This window comes from Typopeltis vanoorti, chromosome 14, assembly GCF_054136105.1.
Source record: "Typopeltis vanoorti isolate ZY-2024b chromosome 14, IOZ_Tvanoo_1.0, whole genome shotgun sequence".
NCBI lineage: Eukaryota > Metazoa > Arthropoda > Arachnida > Uropygi > Thelyphonidae > Typopeltis > Typopeltis vanoorti.
In genome coordinates this window covers 92,447,222-92,465,028 of record NC_143562.1, presented here as the reverse complement: position 1 = coordinate 92,465,028, position 17,807 = coordinate 92,447,222, and the positions used below count along the sequence as shown (strand labels likewise).

The window sequence follows — 17,807 nt, the reverse complement described above, 5'->3', positions numbered from 1 at the left end:
TTTGTCGGCTAAATCCCAAATTGCCAGCCCATCCTTGTTTGTTCAGTATCCAGGTAGATACCCAACAGGGTGCACCACAAGAAGGTGAGGATTGGACATTAGGTCAGAAGCCCTGGTCGGTTCTCTGCATTCCTTTAAAGGCTATATGGAGGTCAGTTATACAGCTTTGACCCTTAAGCACCCCCATTATAATGCCATCATTTTTTTATTGATATGATTTTTTATTCAGTGATTACTATTGCAAATGATATAATAGGCCTCCAAAGTGGCAGCATTGTGCACATGTTATCCAGATTAGTCTTCACTTTCAGTAAATATTTGCATTATCACTAATCAATGTTGTAATATTTTCTTTATTTTTGGCTGTGTAGTTGATTGTGTTTAATTGTGAATCTTATTAATCGATATCATTTAAAAAGCATTCTACATGGCACTGATGCATATGAGGAAAATAGTAACCAAGACTTTGATATTCAGTGGTTTCGATATGAGGGATTTAGTGCCATATAGTGTGTATTTGTTATGAAAGTGTGAGTGGTGAAGGAGAGTGTTTCGAAAAATGTGCATGAGCAAGTCAAGAAACGTTAGTTGTGTTAGAAGAACAGGGCCATTGCAGGCATGTGTGGAAGTTGTGCACTGCACAAAGGCACCATAAAAAGGAAGACACAAAATTAAGTTTTAAAGATTAGTTCTCTATTCCAAACATCATCGACACGTGTTTGCCTATGCCACATTTCACTTCTTCTGAAATAAGTGCTGTTTATCAATTGAGAGAAACTGTATGTATCATAAAATCTGAAGCTGTCGAGCATATTGTTGCATTTCCAGATAGCTCAGTCTAACAAGTACGAGCTGAGTCTGCTTCTATGCAGATAGAAATCAACACCCTTGCATCTTTCTGTTGGTTCTGTAAATTAAAACTTAGTAGGCATCTGAACAAAGTATTCAATTTTTGAAATACTGGAATGTTCACAATAACGTCTGCAATGGCTGTGTGAAGGATTTCATTACTACACATGCTTTGATCATGATCGGAGCTTTCTGCTGTTGCGATATTTGTGAACAGTAAGTAAAAAAATATCTAAAATTTTTTCATTTTGATGAATTTATTTTAACATTTACATTTGTTTAAAAACTTTTTGTATGCTTTTATCAAGCGGGTGCCAATGTCAGCAGTGTGTTGGAAACAGGAGAATGAAGTAACTAATATTAATAATGTAAGGTAAGGTAAGATACTGAAAGTGTTGTAGAGAATGTAGTAGAATATGTGTATGGAGTGGATTTGATGGACAAAAGGACTTGTATATGCCTGATGAACTGCATTTGAATGTTTTGGAGTTAGATGTATGAAGAGAATGTTGTTTGAGAGGCTGGAAGTACAGAATCAAGGAAACTAGAGATATTGAGGGTAGGGATGCAATCAAGCATGTTTCTAGTCACCTCTGGGACAAATGATTGACTGGAGAAATGATTGTGAACTGCTGGGTGCAGTTTCACAGGTTTTTAATTTGAGTGGGTTGGTAATGACATTATGCAAGGGTAACTGTGGATCCAATAGGATATTGAAATGCAAGCACATGAATGCTAGAAGTATCAGAAATAAAGGAGAGGAATTTTTGCCAAAAATTAATGGCATCAGCTGGATCTGGTTAACAAAGAACAATGTAATTACTGGGATAGAATGTAAAGGATATTTTATTTTCAGAGAGGATAGAGGATATAGAGCAGGAGGAGGAGGGGGGTATTCACGGTAGCTGAAGAACTTCAACCAACAAAAATAGCAGTTAAGGAGGATTTTAGATCTGAAGGAGATGGTTCATTTCGTGCTGTCTGGTGTGAGATAGAAGTCAATAAGACTATATCAGCGCTGGCTAACTTCATTGAAGTATTAGATGTGAATAGTTTCAAAGGATAGTTATCATAGCCACAGCAAACACTATCTCCGATTAATTAAAGTCACCATGTGGCCTTGTTCTGGAAAGTTGCTCAACATGTGGAATATTCTCAGTCAAGAAGGGTGTGTGTGTGTGTGTGGAACTACAAAGCTGGCAATTATGACAAACTTAGATGGCTGCTTGGAACAGTGCCATTACTTAAGAAGCTACAAGGAAAGAATGTCAGTGTATAGAAAGTAGTCAGGGATTGTTTGAGAGAGGCAGCATCAGACTGCATAGTAATAATGAAAAGTGAAATGATATTAGCAATGGAAGAGCTCCTGGAGTTGATAGTGTGTCAGTGGAATTATTGAGAGAAGATGGGGATGAAGAGTGAATATAGGCTTAAGTTATTGTGATATAGTGCTGGAAGATGGGACACCCAGATCTGAAGAATTGAAATGGCTACTAGCAAAGAGCAGAGAGTAACTTCTAATGAAGTTAACAAGGATGATGAAGCTGGATCAAAGTCATCTGGAAGTTCAACTTCTGATAGAGTTAATTACAGACAAGTTGCCTCTGCTTTACTGATTTACATAAAATAGGAACTTGAAATGCAAGAAGCAGGTATCAAGGAAAACTGGAACTGGTGAAGTAAGAAATGAGAAGGATTTGAGTTAAGATGTTAGGAATCCAAAAACTGAGATGGACAGGAATGTGTCACTTTGATACAAATGATTTCATGATGTATTACTCTGGGCATGAAAACCTTTGAAGAAATGGAGTAGCATTCATAGTTAGAAGAGAATACAGAAAATACATTTTGGGTTACAACTCGGTGTCCAGTAGAATAATTTTAATCAGAATAAAGGTATACCCAGTGAATGTTACACTCATACAGGTGTATGTACTCACTACAGATTCAAGTGAAGATGTGGTAGAAAGAATCTTACAGCAGCTTGCAAAAAGTAGTATACAGTGTTGATAAAACAGATTTTCTTTTTATATTAAGTGATTGGAATGTAAAAGTGGATGAAAAAGAAGAACTAGGCATCACTGGAAAATTTGGTTTAGGACTGAGGAATGAAGCAGGAGAAAGGATGTTGGAGTTTTGTGTTGAGAACAGTTACTTTATTGCAAACTGCTGCCAACAACATAAAAGAAGAATGTACTTCATATGGACTTCACGTCATGGAGAATACAGAAATCAGATAGATTATATTGCTGCAGGTGGAGGAGTGCTATTCAAGCAGCAAAAACATTATCTGGTGCAGACTGTAGGACAGATCACGAATTATTGATAGCTGAAGCATTTAAAGTAGAAGTTGGGAAGAAATTAAAAATTTTTGAGGATACAGGAAGAAAATTAGAACTATAGGAAGAAACAAAATGTACAGTCATAGAGGCAAATAAATGAAACTTCAGACAAACAAAGAAAGAGTTAGACAACTTAGTGCAGATTTCCAACGACAGGCTTGTAGAGATAAGGAAAAACATCTAAACAAGTTGGAAGGAAATTATAGAACAAGATCTGTTTAGAAAAATAAATGTTGTTACAGAGAAGGAAGTTTATCCCTAGATTAGGAGTTGTAAAAAGTAATTGGGTAAATTTCTGATGGAAGAAGCAGCAATAAAAAAAAAGATGGAAAGAGTATATAGAGAATTTGTATAAGAATGATAATAATATTGAAAGAGAATTTGGCTTTGATATGACCACACCTGGATTATTGATTCCATGGGGATAAAGAAGCTGTGGACTGGGTGCAGAGATTCTTGTCCTGTCAGGTGTCTTCTCCCTCCAGGAGATTGACTACCATGTCCTATTCTGCACCTCTCTGCTGCATTCCTCATAGGAGAGATAGGTCCAGCCTTCTATATTTTTCATCCACTCCAGTCTTTGTCTTCCTCTCCTTCTCTTTCCCTTGATAGTTCCTTTGAGAAGTGTCCTTTGTAGGCAGTTATGTCTCAGAATATGTCCAAAATAGCTGACTTTTCTCTTTTTTTAATTTCTTTTATCAGGCTCCTGTTTACACCTACCATCTCTAGTATCTCTTCATTTGTCTTTTTGTCTTTCCATGATATTCTCATAATTTTTTGCAGCATCCGCATTTCAAAGGTCTCTAGTTTTTTCACACTCAGATTGGAGGGTGTCCATGTCTCTACTTATAATAATGTGGACCATATGTAACATTTGGAGATTCTTAGTCTTGTTTTCAGATTTAATTTTCTAGATGTCAGTAGATTTTGCATATTGTTGAAAGTTGACCTTGCAATTTCAATCCTTTTCCTAATTTCATTTTCTCTCCTACCTTTCTCTGTGATCAACTGTCCGAGGTATGTGTATGTTTGCACCTATTCTAATTTATTTCCTTTTATATTGATGGATATTTTTGGTGTTTCCTTTTTTCTTGAAATTATCATGATTTTTGTCTTTCTAAAGTTGAAACTGACGCCATACTGTTCACTATACTTGAGGGTTTCCTCTATAAGAGTCTTGAGGTCATATTTGTTTTCAGCTAGAAGAACAGTGTGACCTGCATATCTTATGTTATTAATATTTCTGCCTCCTACAGTGATTCCTTTGAGGTTACTAATTTTATTAAATATTTCTTTTGTGTATAGGTTAAAGAGAATCGGAGACAAGACATAGCCTTGTCTCACACCATTCTGAACTGGGAATTCTTTTGCGGTCTCGCTATTTATTCTCAAAGATGCAGTCTGTTCCCAGTAAAGATTAGTTATTAGCCTAATGTCTTTTCTGTCCATGCCTATTTTTGAAAGGATTTCAATTAATTGCTCATGTTGAACATTGTCGAATCATCATCAAATTCCTGCCATGTACCCTCAAGGGGTGTACAGGATATGACAGTACTACATGAAAAATTTACATCATTACTAACTTCCTATCTACAATTTTCCTCCAAATCAGTCTGTTACTTGTCAAGACTCCAACATTATCAGATCTTATATTTCTATCGTCTAAGGCACTTTGTACCGTATCAATCCACCTATATCTTGGTCTTCCTCTGGGTCGTTTTCCTGCCAACCTGGCAAAGAACACTTGTTTTGCTAATCTTTCCTCTCCCATTCAATTTAAGTGACCATACCACCTGAGATTAGCTCTGCTAACGCATTCCTGGATGCTGACAATGTCGAGTTCTTTGCTAATATCCTCATTTTTAATATGATATTGCCATTGATGCCATCTGTTCACGCCTCTAATCTTTCTTAGGACTCTCATATCTGCGGTCTCTAGTCTTTGGTCAAGCGATTTACTTCTGACCCAGCTCTCAGATCCATAAGTTAAAACAGGTTTGAACACTGTCTTGTATACAGCTAATTTAGTGTTCCGACTAATTTCTCTCTTATTCCATATGAATTTATTCAATTGACTTCCCACCATACCAGCTTTGCTGATTCTGTTGTCTATTTCTATATTTAATTTACCATCTTCAGTAAAAATCGTGCCTAAGTAGCTGAAATGTTTTACTTGTTCCACAGGTTCTCCATTCACAACACAGTTGACATTTTCAGTGATTCTGCCTATTTTCATTGTCTTTGTCTTTTTATTGCTGACCTTCATACCATATCTATTACAACAGCTATTCAATTTAGTCAGAGAATCTTGCAGCCTTGTAGCGGATTTATTTAGAAGTATAACATCATCCGCATAAAGCAAAGAATGACATTAACATCTCCAATTTTGATATCATGTTTAATACCACTTTCCTTCATAATGTGATCCATATAGATAATGAATAACAGAGGGGATAATGTACATCCTTGTCTCACACCAGATTTAACATTAAACCATCTTCCTGTACTTCCTTCAATTCTAACTGCTGACTTACAACTCAAATAAAGACTAAGTATTGCTTGATATAATGCCCCATTGACACCATATAACTGCAGCATATTGAATAGCTTCTCTCTTGGCACCTTGTCATATGCCTTTTCCAAATCAACGAAACTGAAATACAGATCTTTGTTATATTCCCATGCTTTCTCGACTATTTGTTGTAAAGTGAAGATCTGATCCTGTCAGCCTCTATTTGGCCTGAATCCAGCTTGTTCTTCACCAAGCTTTTCTTCCACAATTCTTCTCACCCGTTTCTCAAGTATACTTGCATAGATCTTGCCAGGAACACTCAGTAGGGAAATACCTCTGTAATTCTCACATTCAGTTTTATTTCCCTTTTTATATATGGGTACTATGAGAACTCTACTCCAATCATCGGGAATTCGTCCCTCAGTCCAGGCTTTCTGAACTATGCAGTGCAGCCACTGTAAGACTTTTATACCACCATACTTCAGCATTTCCGGTCGAATATCATCTACTCTTGCTGCCTTTCCACATTTCAAGCCTTTGACTTTTCCTACTTCAAGTATGGATATTCCTGACTGCATATCTGGTCAGTGTTTTTTACCACTGTGCTGTCATCACTGCTTGTTTCATTTAGCAGTTTTTCAAAGTAATTACTCCATACTTCAAGGATATCTTTTTCTTCTGTTTTCATGTCACCTTTATCATCTCTAACTCCTTTTACAGCACTCTTTCCTCCATTCCTAAGCTTCTTCAACAACCTCCAGAATATTTTGCCACCTTGATATTTATTTTCTATATTCTTGCCAAAGTCCTCCCATGACTTTTGTTTAGCTAGTTTTACACACTGTTTAGCTTTCTTACATTTGTCTTTTTTCTTGCCTTACCTTTTCTCTCTCTCTTACATGCTATTGTCAATGAGACTTTTCTTATTCCTAGCCTCTTCTCTCCATGTGAATTTGTGCACATTTTTATGTTGGAACATGGTGTTAGTAATAACCAGTCTAACCAGTCCATGTCCTGAGCAGAAATCCAACAGATATTTGCCATTATTATTAGCTTTGCTCTTTTCTCCAAATTTTCCCAAAATATTTTTATATTTTTTAAAATATTTTTATATGTCTCACAATCATTTCCTACTCTGCTATTTAGATCCCCAACTAGGACCAACTTTTCCTTTTTCATTGTGTCAGTTGCTTTTTCTAAAGCCTCAAAAAATTCCTCCACTTCTACCTTAGTAGAACCTTCTGTGGGACCATAGGCACAAATAAGTCTCATTGTCCAGTTCCCCATTCTCATATTTGCCCACATTATTCTACTTGAGACTGACTGCCATTCAAGAAGACTAGCCTCATATATTGTGTTGAATGCTATGGCTACTCCTTCTTTTCCTTGATTGTCATTGCCTGAATATAACATTTTGTATTTATTGCTCAGAAAGATCTCACCAGTTTTTGTCTTTTTTGTTTCAGTCACCCCTATTATGTCGATCTGGTACTTATCTAATTCCTCAGCTAGCTTCATTTCTTTGCCATTCACGCTTCTTACGTTGATAGTACCGATCTTTAACTCTGGTGATGTTGAGTTGGGGTTTGTTTTCAGATTTGTTCCAGTAGCTGACTTTTCGCTGTTCGCCCTGGTTCCCTGGCGAAAACAACGGGGGCCTTGTTTAACCGGGCGACGCCCCAGCCGGCATGAAATTTTGTCATGTTATACCATCATTTTTTATTTTGGTTTAACCAATAAGAATACAATTTGGTCGGCTAAATCCCAGATTGCCAGCCCATCCTCGTTCGTTCAGTATCAAAGTAGATACCCTACAGGGTGCACCACGAGAAAGTGAGGATTGGACATTAGGTTAGAAGCCCTGGTCGGTTCTCCGCATTCCTTTAAAGGCTATGTGGAGGTCTCCTCTCAGTTATACAGTTTTGACCCTTAAGCACCCCACACATTGTCGAATGCCTTTTTGTAATCTATGAAGCAGACATTTACATCTTTTTGTTTTTCTGGATATCTTTCTATGATAGTTCTGATGTTGAAAATACCTTCTCTTGTACCTACATTTTCCTTGAAGCCACTTTGTGTATCATTTTTTCTATGTTTAGTTTTCTTTTATTTCTTTCAAGAATAACATATAGGAGGACTTTTGATACTTGACTGATGAGGCTAATTGTCCTGGACTCTAAACATCTTGTAGCTTTTGTTTTCTTGAGAATTGGAACAAAAATTGAGTGATTAATATCTTTGGGTAGAAATCCAGTTTTGTATATCTTATTGCATAAATTTGTTAGAAATTTCAGTCCTACTACATCGAGACCCCTCAACCATTTTGCCAAGATATTATCTATTTCTGCAGCCTTATGTGTTTTTAGTTTTCTGATGGTGTTTTCAACTTCACAAAGTAAAATGGATGGTCCTTCTAAATCAGTCTGTTCAGGAATATTATTTCTTTGTTGCTCGTATAATTTCATTGTATATTCAATCCATCTTTCTATGATTTCTTTTTTATCCATTAGAATATGGTCTCTAATGACACTTGCATGATTTACTGTATTTGTCTTGCTTGTCATTTCTCTGATCTTTTCATACATTACTCTGCTTCTGTGTTTTCTATCAAGGTTTTCTATGTCTGTGCATTTATTCTTAATCCATTCCTGTTTGGCTTTCCTGCATTCTTTTTTTATTTCTTTATTTATGCTTTTATATTCAGGTTTGTTCTTTAACTTTTTCGTTTGTTCCATCAACTTTAATATTTTTTCATTTATTCAAGGTTTATTCCCTTTAATTGTGGGAGTGTATTTTTGGCTGCTTCGTTGATGCTATTCTTGAATATTTGCCTGTTCGTGTTAATTTCGTCAATTGTTGTTCTATTTTCTGTGTGAGTTGTGTTGTCAGGCTTGTTAAGGGATTTTGTGAATTCTTTTATAAAGCAGTCTTTAACCTCTTGGTTGAATTATAAGTTTCTCTTATGAATGGTTGGCTTGGTATCTTAAGTTTTATTTTGAATTTTTGCAATCACTGGGTTGTGGTCCGATCCTATGTCTGCTCCAGGATATGTTTTTGTTTGTGTTATTGCATTTCAGAATCTTTTGCTTATTATTATATAGTCAATTTGGTTTCTATAGATGTCCCCAGAGCTTTTCCATGTATATAGTCTTCTGGGAGGATGTTTAAATAATGTGTTGGCAGTTATTAGGTCATTGGTTTCACAGAATTGAATTAATCTTTTGCCTCTTTCATTTCTGGTTCCAAGCCCTTGGTTTCCCATGCAAATTGAGATTTTTTCTGAGACCACTTTTGCATTTAGGTCGCCCATCATTATAATAATATCATCTGACTTAGCACTAGAGATTGCAGTTTGGATGTCTTCATAAAATTATTCCAACTCTTCATCTGGGAGGTCTTGGGTTGGTACATATGCTTGGATAATATACAAGTTGAATGGTTGTGCAGTTATTTTGGCTGTTATGATTCTGTCATTCATGGGCCAATAACCATGTAGAGATTTTGCGATTCTATTACTTAAGACAAGCGCTACTCCGTTAAGGTGTAAGTCACTGCCGGAGTAGATTATAATGTGATATTTTATTCTTATTATTCCTATATCTGTCCACCTCACTTCACTGATACCTCCAATATCAGCCTTCATCACTTCTAATTCCTGGATTAAGTTATTAATTTGCAAATTTAGAGTGTTCTGACATTCCATCTTACTATTTTTAAGAGATTGATTAAGAACTTGTTAAATTGGTACAAAGACTAAGAAACATATAATAATGAACAGTGAAGTGATATCAGCAATGTTACAGCTGCCAAAAAGGAAAAGCTCCTGGAGCTGATAGTGTGTCAGTGGAATTATTGAGAGCAGCTGTAGTGAATTGACGAAATTTGTCAACAGGTTTTGAAGAGAATATACTGGCCTAGAGATTGAAAACATCAGTATTCATCCCAATTCAAAAAAAAAAAAAAAAAAAATCAAATCCCAGAGATTCTGAGAATTATAGAATCATTGCTTTAATTTCACATGCAAGTAAAGTTATGCTGAAAGTCAGCCAAAAAGTGTAACACCACCAGAAATCATTGATCAAGTGCACGATATGATATTGGATGGCTGGCAAGTCAAAGTGCAAAATTGCTGTGACTATAGGCATTTCAAAAGAACGTGCAGGATATATTTTGCATGAAGAAATGCAAATGAAAATGCTTTGCACAAGATTGCCATGCTTGCTCACAGAAGATCAAAAACACACTTGCATGAAAATCTCTGAACAGTGCTTGGAGCATTTTAACAAGAACAAAGCTGATTTTGTGTGTCGATTTATTACTTTGGATGAAACTTGGATTCACCATTACACACCAGAATCCAAATAGTAGTCAAAACATTTTTTTTTTGAAAGTTTAATTTTCACTTGGTTAGACTATAATAAATTTAGTTTAATCCTTTATCCAAGTGTGAGCAAACAAAGTTTGCGCCTGAAAGTATCTTCAGGACTGGGGTAAGGTGGTACAACACCGGGTAACTCGTTGCAAAGGTGGAGCAAGCTAACATGACTCCTATCTCAGTATCTCCCATAATGCAAAACACATCTCCTTGCAGATATGTGTAATGTTATGCATTAAGGGAAGGGCCACTACCCAGACTAGTTTCGACCTGTATTGAGGTCTCTTCAGTGGCAGCCAGGCCCAAGTGGAGAAACCAGGCAGAAGCATTAGCAAGGTCATCTCTACCTATAGGAGTTGCCAATGTAAGGTGTTGTACCACCTTACCCCAGTCCTGAAGATACTGTCAGGCACATACTTTGTTTGCTCACACTTGGATAAAGGATTAAACTAAATTGATTATAGTAGTCAAAACAGTGGACAGAAGCCGGTTGTTCAGCGCCAAAGAAGACAGTCAGTTCCATCAGCAAGGAAGGTCATGGTATCAGTGTTTTGGGGTGCTAAAGGCATTTTGTTTATTAATTATCTTGAAAAGGGTAAAACAATAACTGGGGAATATTATTCTGATCTTTTAACCAGACTAGACGAAAAAATTCATGAGAAGAGTTTTCTTCTGCAACCTGGTTTGCAGAAGAAAAAATCATCTTTCATCAGGACAATGCACCTGCCCACAAAGGTGTTTTGGCAATGGGAAAATTAAGGGATGTGCACTATGAATTGTTGAAACATCCACCGTATTTAGCTTCCTCTGACTTCTATCTCTTCCTTGCTGGTCACCGTGGAAGAGATAGAAGCCTTTTTTCTTCGAATCAAGAGGTGATTGTAGCTATACAGGGGTGTTTCTCAGATCTTACTGAGAATCACTAGAGGGACAGGATAATGGTGTTGGAGCATTGCTGGAATAAATGTATTAGTCTTAAGGGAGATTATGTTGAAATTATAAATTGGGTTTTTCATTGTTAGGCCGAGAACTTTTCAGACCACAGGACTGACAAAATTTCCTCATTATACCCATTACTCACTATACCAGTGATGTGTTAAATCTACCTCCTATTTTTTTTTTTTTTTTTTTTAAATTCTCAATAACTCATTAAAAATAGATTAAAAAACAAAAGAAGTATTAGAAAGAAAAAAAATACATACCTAGATATTATTTGTATGAATATATTTGTATAAACTACAATGCATACTTAATACTAAACACAATTTATTTCTCTGTAATTAAAAACAATGATTTCAGTGAGTTTTCATTTATGAATCTTAAAACTGATCTTTGTTGTAAAGATTTCACTTGGATATTTCTCAAATTTTCAAGTGAAAATACTTAAAATACTCAACATGTTAAGTCTCATTATTTGCTTCAGTTCCTTCAAATCATCTGCCGATAGAGATTCTCTCCTAATTTTTGCATATATGGTATGTTGGTTATCATATATGACATAGGTGGCCAACAGCAGGCCCGTAACGTGATTTTGTGCAGCCCGCTGCAGGATAAAAATGTCACAGAAGTTGACTGATATGGCCACCTTCAGGATTTGTTACGAATATCGTCATCATCATTGAAAATCGACTTTGAACTTGTTGCCACATATGAATGCCCACAATGTTCTCATTAAGTTGTTACATGTATAAAAAACCAGAAATATGTAATTAAGTTTAATTTAACAACTTATATTTAAATCAATCAAGTATTTTATATTGTTCTCCCAGTAGTAAAATGATTTAACAAATATAGTAATTCAATACATATAACTATTGCCTTGAAAAAATGCAGAGTTTATTTTTATTTAAGTTCTGTCTAAAAGTGTGCGGCCCGTGACGCTGCCACTCATCATATATTGGCCCTCGTATAGAATGAAGTTGGCCATGCCTGGTATATGATATTGGTTGCATATATATTTGTCTGATGACACTTGTTTTTACATACAATATAGTGTCGAAATTGTTTTTCTGCTTGGCTCTTCAAAGTTGGGCAGTCTATTTGAGAAACCAGCACTTCTTTGTGTAGTGAACATTTGAAGCAATACCTCATCGATGCTTTTAAGCTTTCACTTTCTAAATTTTGTTTTATGTTGTTTTCCATTACTGATATGTAAATGTCTTTATTCTACCACAATACTAATACTGTTGAAGAGGACATCGAAAACTTTTTATGCACTTCAACATTTTTCACACCACATTCTAACTCGCAAATAATTTAGACTTTTTCCTGAACCCATAGAAACTTTCTTTTAGTAGACATGTTTCCAACAGATGGGTTCATTTTTACTGATTTTACAGTTGTGGGAGTGTTTGGGTCAAGTGCAGGAGGAGGGCCAGAGGCTAGACACTAGATAACTAGGTAGAGTGGTGATGGTTCTTATAACCTAATCTTGCCCTTAGTTCCCTAAGGGCAAGATCATAAAAGCTAAGTGACTCTTCATTTTTGTCTGTTCCAAGTATTGGTTATTCCAAGTATTGGTTATTAACTACCTGAGCAGTTAATGTTTGCATAGTTACCAAAATTTTTATGGTATATCTATGTAGGTATATCTATGTAGTCTGCCAATTATAAAAGTGAACGTTGTATGGGATTATGCATAAATTAAAACCATTATGGCCACGATCTCATTATTTCCTTGCTCTTTACAACAAAGTTCAACTGTAACTTAAAGGCTATAAACCTAACATCACTCAAAAGCATCATTGATAAGTTCAGTCATACCTTCTCTCTGCTGTGTGAAAATTTTCAGTTTTGTATATTAAAACTATTACTGAACATGTTGCTCATGCTTAAGAAAACGAAATTCAATTTTAACAACCATTTATCCTATCAAGTGTCACCTCCATCCAGGAAGTTGTCTGTTACGGATCTCTATATATTCCTATCTTGGGACTGTTATTTTGGTCTCTGCATAGTTTAGGCAAACAGACAGTCCTTTGTGTTTTTGAAGCATATGTGTTGTCACATTTTTTATTTCTCCCTCAATTCCTCTAATAAATATTTCTGAGGGCTTTCATATATCAAATATCATATATAAAAATATTAAATCATATTTCATATGATTTAAGATTTTTCTTTTCTATATGTTCTTTGTTACTTTCATTTTTGTACCCATCATCTCCTAAACTTTGTCAGTTCTCTTTTTTTTTAGATCTTTAGTGCTCTTCTGTATATGTCCACATCTTGAACACATCAATCCTAATAGCTTCCTTGTTTATTGTCCGTGTTTCTGTTCTGTAGAGAAGAGTAGATCAAATAAAGCATTTATCATTCTTATATACAGTATATATATATATATATATTATTTTTTTTTTTTTTTCTCCCATTATTTCCCTTGTGTTTTCATTCTAAACATAGAAATTTTAAAAATTTCTATTCTATCTTTTTTTCATTGATAATTAAATACTCTCAATAAATGCACCATTTGACTTGTTCTAATTTTTTTTTTCCTTGCTTTGATCATTAAGTGATGAGACCTCAATAAAGGTTGAAACCAGTCTGGGTAGTGACCTCTCTCACTCATAATGTAGAACAGTAATACAGCTCCTAGGAGCTGGGTTTCACATTATGGGGAAATATTAAGAATAGTGATTGGAGCTTGCTCCACCCTTACCATGAGTTGCCTCAGTGTTGCACTCCCTAAAGGGTCAGTTGTAATTCTATCCAGGTATTTGCTTACGCTTGGACTCGCCGAACTTTATATATTTACTATATTTGGCATGAAACTCTTTGAGTTTCTTATTCAGCTATGAAACAATATGGGATGTAATATCCCTTAACTTAAATAAGTTTATGTCGCCGAATTGAAGCCTTTGGCTCTTCATATAATTAATAATGTTTATACCTATTATTTATTAAACCATGTTTATATCTGTTAATGAAATCAGTCAAGTGTTTTACCTTCTTTAAAAGATAAATCAACTTTCTCTACATGAAGTCTATCAGGTTAACTGCTTATGTCATTTATCTTACTTTTGTCATATCGATTGGTTGGCAGAGAAGTGGATTATAGAACACCAAGACTACATCAGGCTTGTTAAACTGCATAAATATTGTCTTGCATAATATGGAGTAGACAACAGGTCTTAGAAACCTTTGGTTAAGTGTCAGAGTTCTTGTGAAGTGCATTCACATACAAACATTTCTTCATATATTCATATTTGAATATATGAAGAAGTGTAATAAAAATTCCTTATTACATGGGTCATTCAACTATAACTTGTTGTTCAGTGGATGTCAATCCAAAACTGGGAGATTTGTTATGTTTCAATAAATGATAGGTTTATATTAATAATTAATTCAAGTTGTATAGTTACATATAAGAAATTCAAATTTGTAACCATAAATTTCCTTACTATGCTATGTAATAGTTTTCTACTAGTTTTAATTTGTAGTACACACTGGCATATAAAAGCAATATTTGAATAATTCTGAATATTTGTTCCATGTTTCTTTATACTGATGATATGTTACATGTATAGAGAATTCTGCATCATCATGAATTTGAAAAGTGTTTTTTTACTGTTGTCATTGTTGTTCAGTGATTGGTATAGTTAACTTTTAGAAGAGACCCATACAAACTTGTCAAGAACAGTCAAATAATTTCTTATAGTTTTCTTTAGCATATAGCATAACATGAATGCTGTGTTCCTTTGGCAAGGATGTTTTTAGTAGTTTTTGATATCTGGAGTGAATTCACTATCACATTTGTTGTAGCAAAAACTGACTGCATATTGCAGTGATTAAAAATGAATTAAAATTCAACAAACATTTATTTTTTCTAGGTTATGTGAAAGCGATCCTCATAAATTATTGAGATGTTTAGAAACTCAAGTGCAATTATTTATTGTTGAAATGAGGTTAAGATTGCTGCGACATCTGTTAGCAGATTCACCGTCTGAATCAAGTAGACCCTTTGCACTTATCCTTTTAGAAGAGTATACAAAATTATGTTCAGCTTCAGAAGAACTATCTCCCATCTTAAAAGAACTGGTAAGGAAACATTTTACTATAATACTGTTTTAATATTTAGTACTTTTTTTTTTCCTATCAAATCAAATTTAAACTCTTACTGTAGTGAATTTGGATGGAGCAGAAGAATAGTTTATTATAAAAATTATATAATTTAAACAAATTTTTTAAATTATATCCACAGATTTTCATTGTGTCCCATGACTGTTGTCAGTGTAAGTGAATGGATAAAAAGAATAGAATGACTGTTAAAAATTAAAAGCAAATATTACAAATATAAGATGTTACAAAGTGATCAATTTGTGTACTGTTAGATCCGAAACTGAGTAATTAATTTGTAATTGGGATACATTGAAAAGTCAGTTACTGGTACAAACACCTATTCAAGGTGGGCACCATGAGATGAGCACAAATTACAACTGTAACAAGCAAATGGCATTCAAGTGAATAGTTCATCATCATCATCAAATTCCTATGTACCCTCAAGGGGTATACAGGATATGATAGTACTACATGAAAAATTTACATCATTACTAACTTCCAATCTACAATTTTCCTCCAGATCAGTCTGTTACTTATCAAGACTCCAATATTAACAGATCTTATATTTCTGTTGTCTAAGGCACTTTGCACTGTATCAATTCACCTATATTTTGGTCTTCCTCTAGGTCGTTTTTCTGCCAACCTGGCAGAGAACACTTGTTTTGCCAATCTTTCCTCGCCCATTCTGTTTAAATGACCATACCACCTGAGATTAGCTCTGCTAACGCATTCCTGGATACTGACAACATCAAGTTCTTTCCTAATATCCTCATTTTTAATATATTGCCATTGATGCCATCTGTTCACGCCTATAATCTTTCTCAGGACTCTCTTATCTGCGGTCTCTAGTCTTTGGTCAAGTGTTTTACTTCTGACCCAGCTCTCAGATCCATAAGTTAAAACTGGTTTGAACACTGTCTTGTATACAGCTAATTTAGTGTTCCGATTAATTTTTCTCTTAATTTCATATGAATTTATTCAATTGACTTCCTACCATACCAGCTTTATTGATTCTGTTGTCTATTTCCATATTTAATTTACCATCTTCACTAAAAATCGTGCCTAAGTAGGTGAAATGTTTTACTTGTTCCACAGGTTCTCCATTCACAACACAGTTGACATTTTCAACGATTCTGCGTATTTTCATTGTCTTTGTCTTTTTATTGCTGACCTTCATTCCATATCTGTTACAACGGTTATTCAATTTAATCATGGAATCTTGCAGACTTGTTGCAGATTTATTTAGAAATATAACATCATCCGCATAAAGCAAAGAGCTGACATTTACATCTCCAATTTTGATATCATGTTTAATACCACTTTCCTTCATAATGTGATCCATATAGATAATGAATAACAGAGGGAATAATGTACATCCTTGTCTCACACCAGATTTAAGATTAAACCATCTTCCTGTACTTCCTTCAATTCTAACTGCTGACTTACAACTCAAATAAAGACTAAGTTTGCTTGATATAATGCTCCATTTACAATATATAATTGTAGCATATTGAATAGCTTCTCTCTTGGCACCTTATTCTATGCCTTTTCCAGATCTACAAAACTCAAATAGAGATCTTTGTTATATTCCCATGAGTTCTCCACTATTTGTTGTAAAGTGAAGATCTGATCCTGACAGCCTCTGTTTGGCCAGAATCCAGCTTGTTCTTCACCAAGCTTTTCTACAATTCTTCTCAACTGTTTCTCAAGTATACTTGCATAGATCTTGCCAGGAACACTCAGTAGGGAAATACCTCTGTAATTCTCACATTCAGTTTTATTTCCCTTTTTACATATGGGTACTATGAGAGCTCTACTCCAATCATCGGGAATTCGTCCCTCTGTCCAGGCTTTCTGAACTATGCAGTGCAGCCACTGTAACACTTTTATACCACCATACTTGAGCATTTCTGGTCGAATATCATCTATTCCTGCTGCCTTTCCACATTTCAAGCCTTTGATGGCTTTTCCTACTTCAAGTATGTATATGTATTCCTGACTGTATACCTGTTGAGTGTTTTTTTACCACTGTGCTATCACTGCTTGTTTTATTTAGCAATTTTTCGAAGTAATTACTCCATAGTTCAAGGATATCTTTTTCTCCCGTTTTCATGTCACCTTTATCATCTCAAACTCCTTTTACAGTACTTTCCTCCATTTCTAAGCTTCAACAACCTCCAGAATATTTTGCCACCTTCTTGATATTTATTTTCTATGTTCTTCTTGCAAAGTCTTCCATGACTTTTTTTTAACCAGTTTTACACACTGTTTAGCTTTCTTACATTTGTCTCTGTATTCTCTAAGAGCACAAGCTTGACTTATTTGCCAGGAACTTTTGATATGCTTTCTTCTTTTCCTTCACTGCCTCTTTAACTTCCTGTGTCCACCATGGAGTTCTGATTTTGCTATCCCTGCAGACAACCTCACCACATGGCTCTCTGGCTGAATCAATGAGTGTTTTCTTCAAGACTTGTCACTAAATCTCCAAGGTTTGAGTCCTGTTCTCAAACTCTTTCAGTTTTTCTTTTTTTTTAGTCTACAGTTCACATCTGAGAGCTGCTCAACTTTTATTTGCTTTAAAACTTTCTTACATGCTATTCTTTTCAATATGAAATTCAATTTTATCCTGCTCAAGACTAAATAGTGATCACTTCCAATTTCAAATCTCCTGTAC

General features: G+C 35.0%; 1 protein-coding gene across 4 annotated transcripts in view; it reads left to right on the top strand.

Annotated features, from left to right (window-relative positions):
* LOC150099760 (protein FAM193A-like) overlaps nt 1–17,807 on the top strand; it is a 342,566-nt gene that overhangs the window by 126,796 nt on the left and 197,963 nt on the right. For all 4 annotated transcript variants that reach the window (XM_090403637.1, XM_090403636.1, XM_090403635.1 and 1 more), the window contains exon 7: nt 14,905–15,112. In XM_090403637.1, the coding sequence (XP_090259763.1) occupies nt 14,905–15,112 (208 nt within the window). The remainder of the gene's footprint in view (nt 1–14,904; nt 15,113–17,807) is intronic.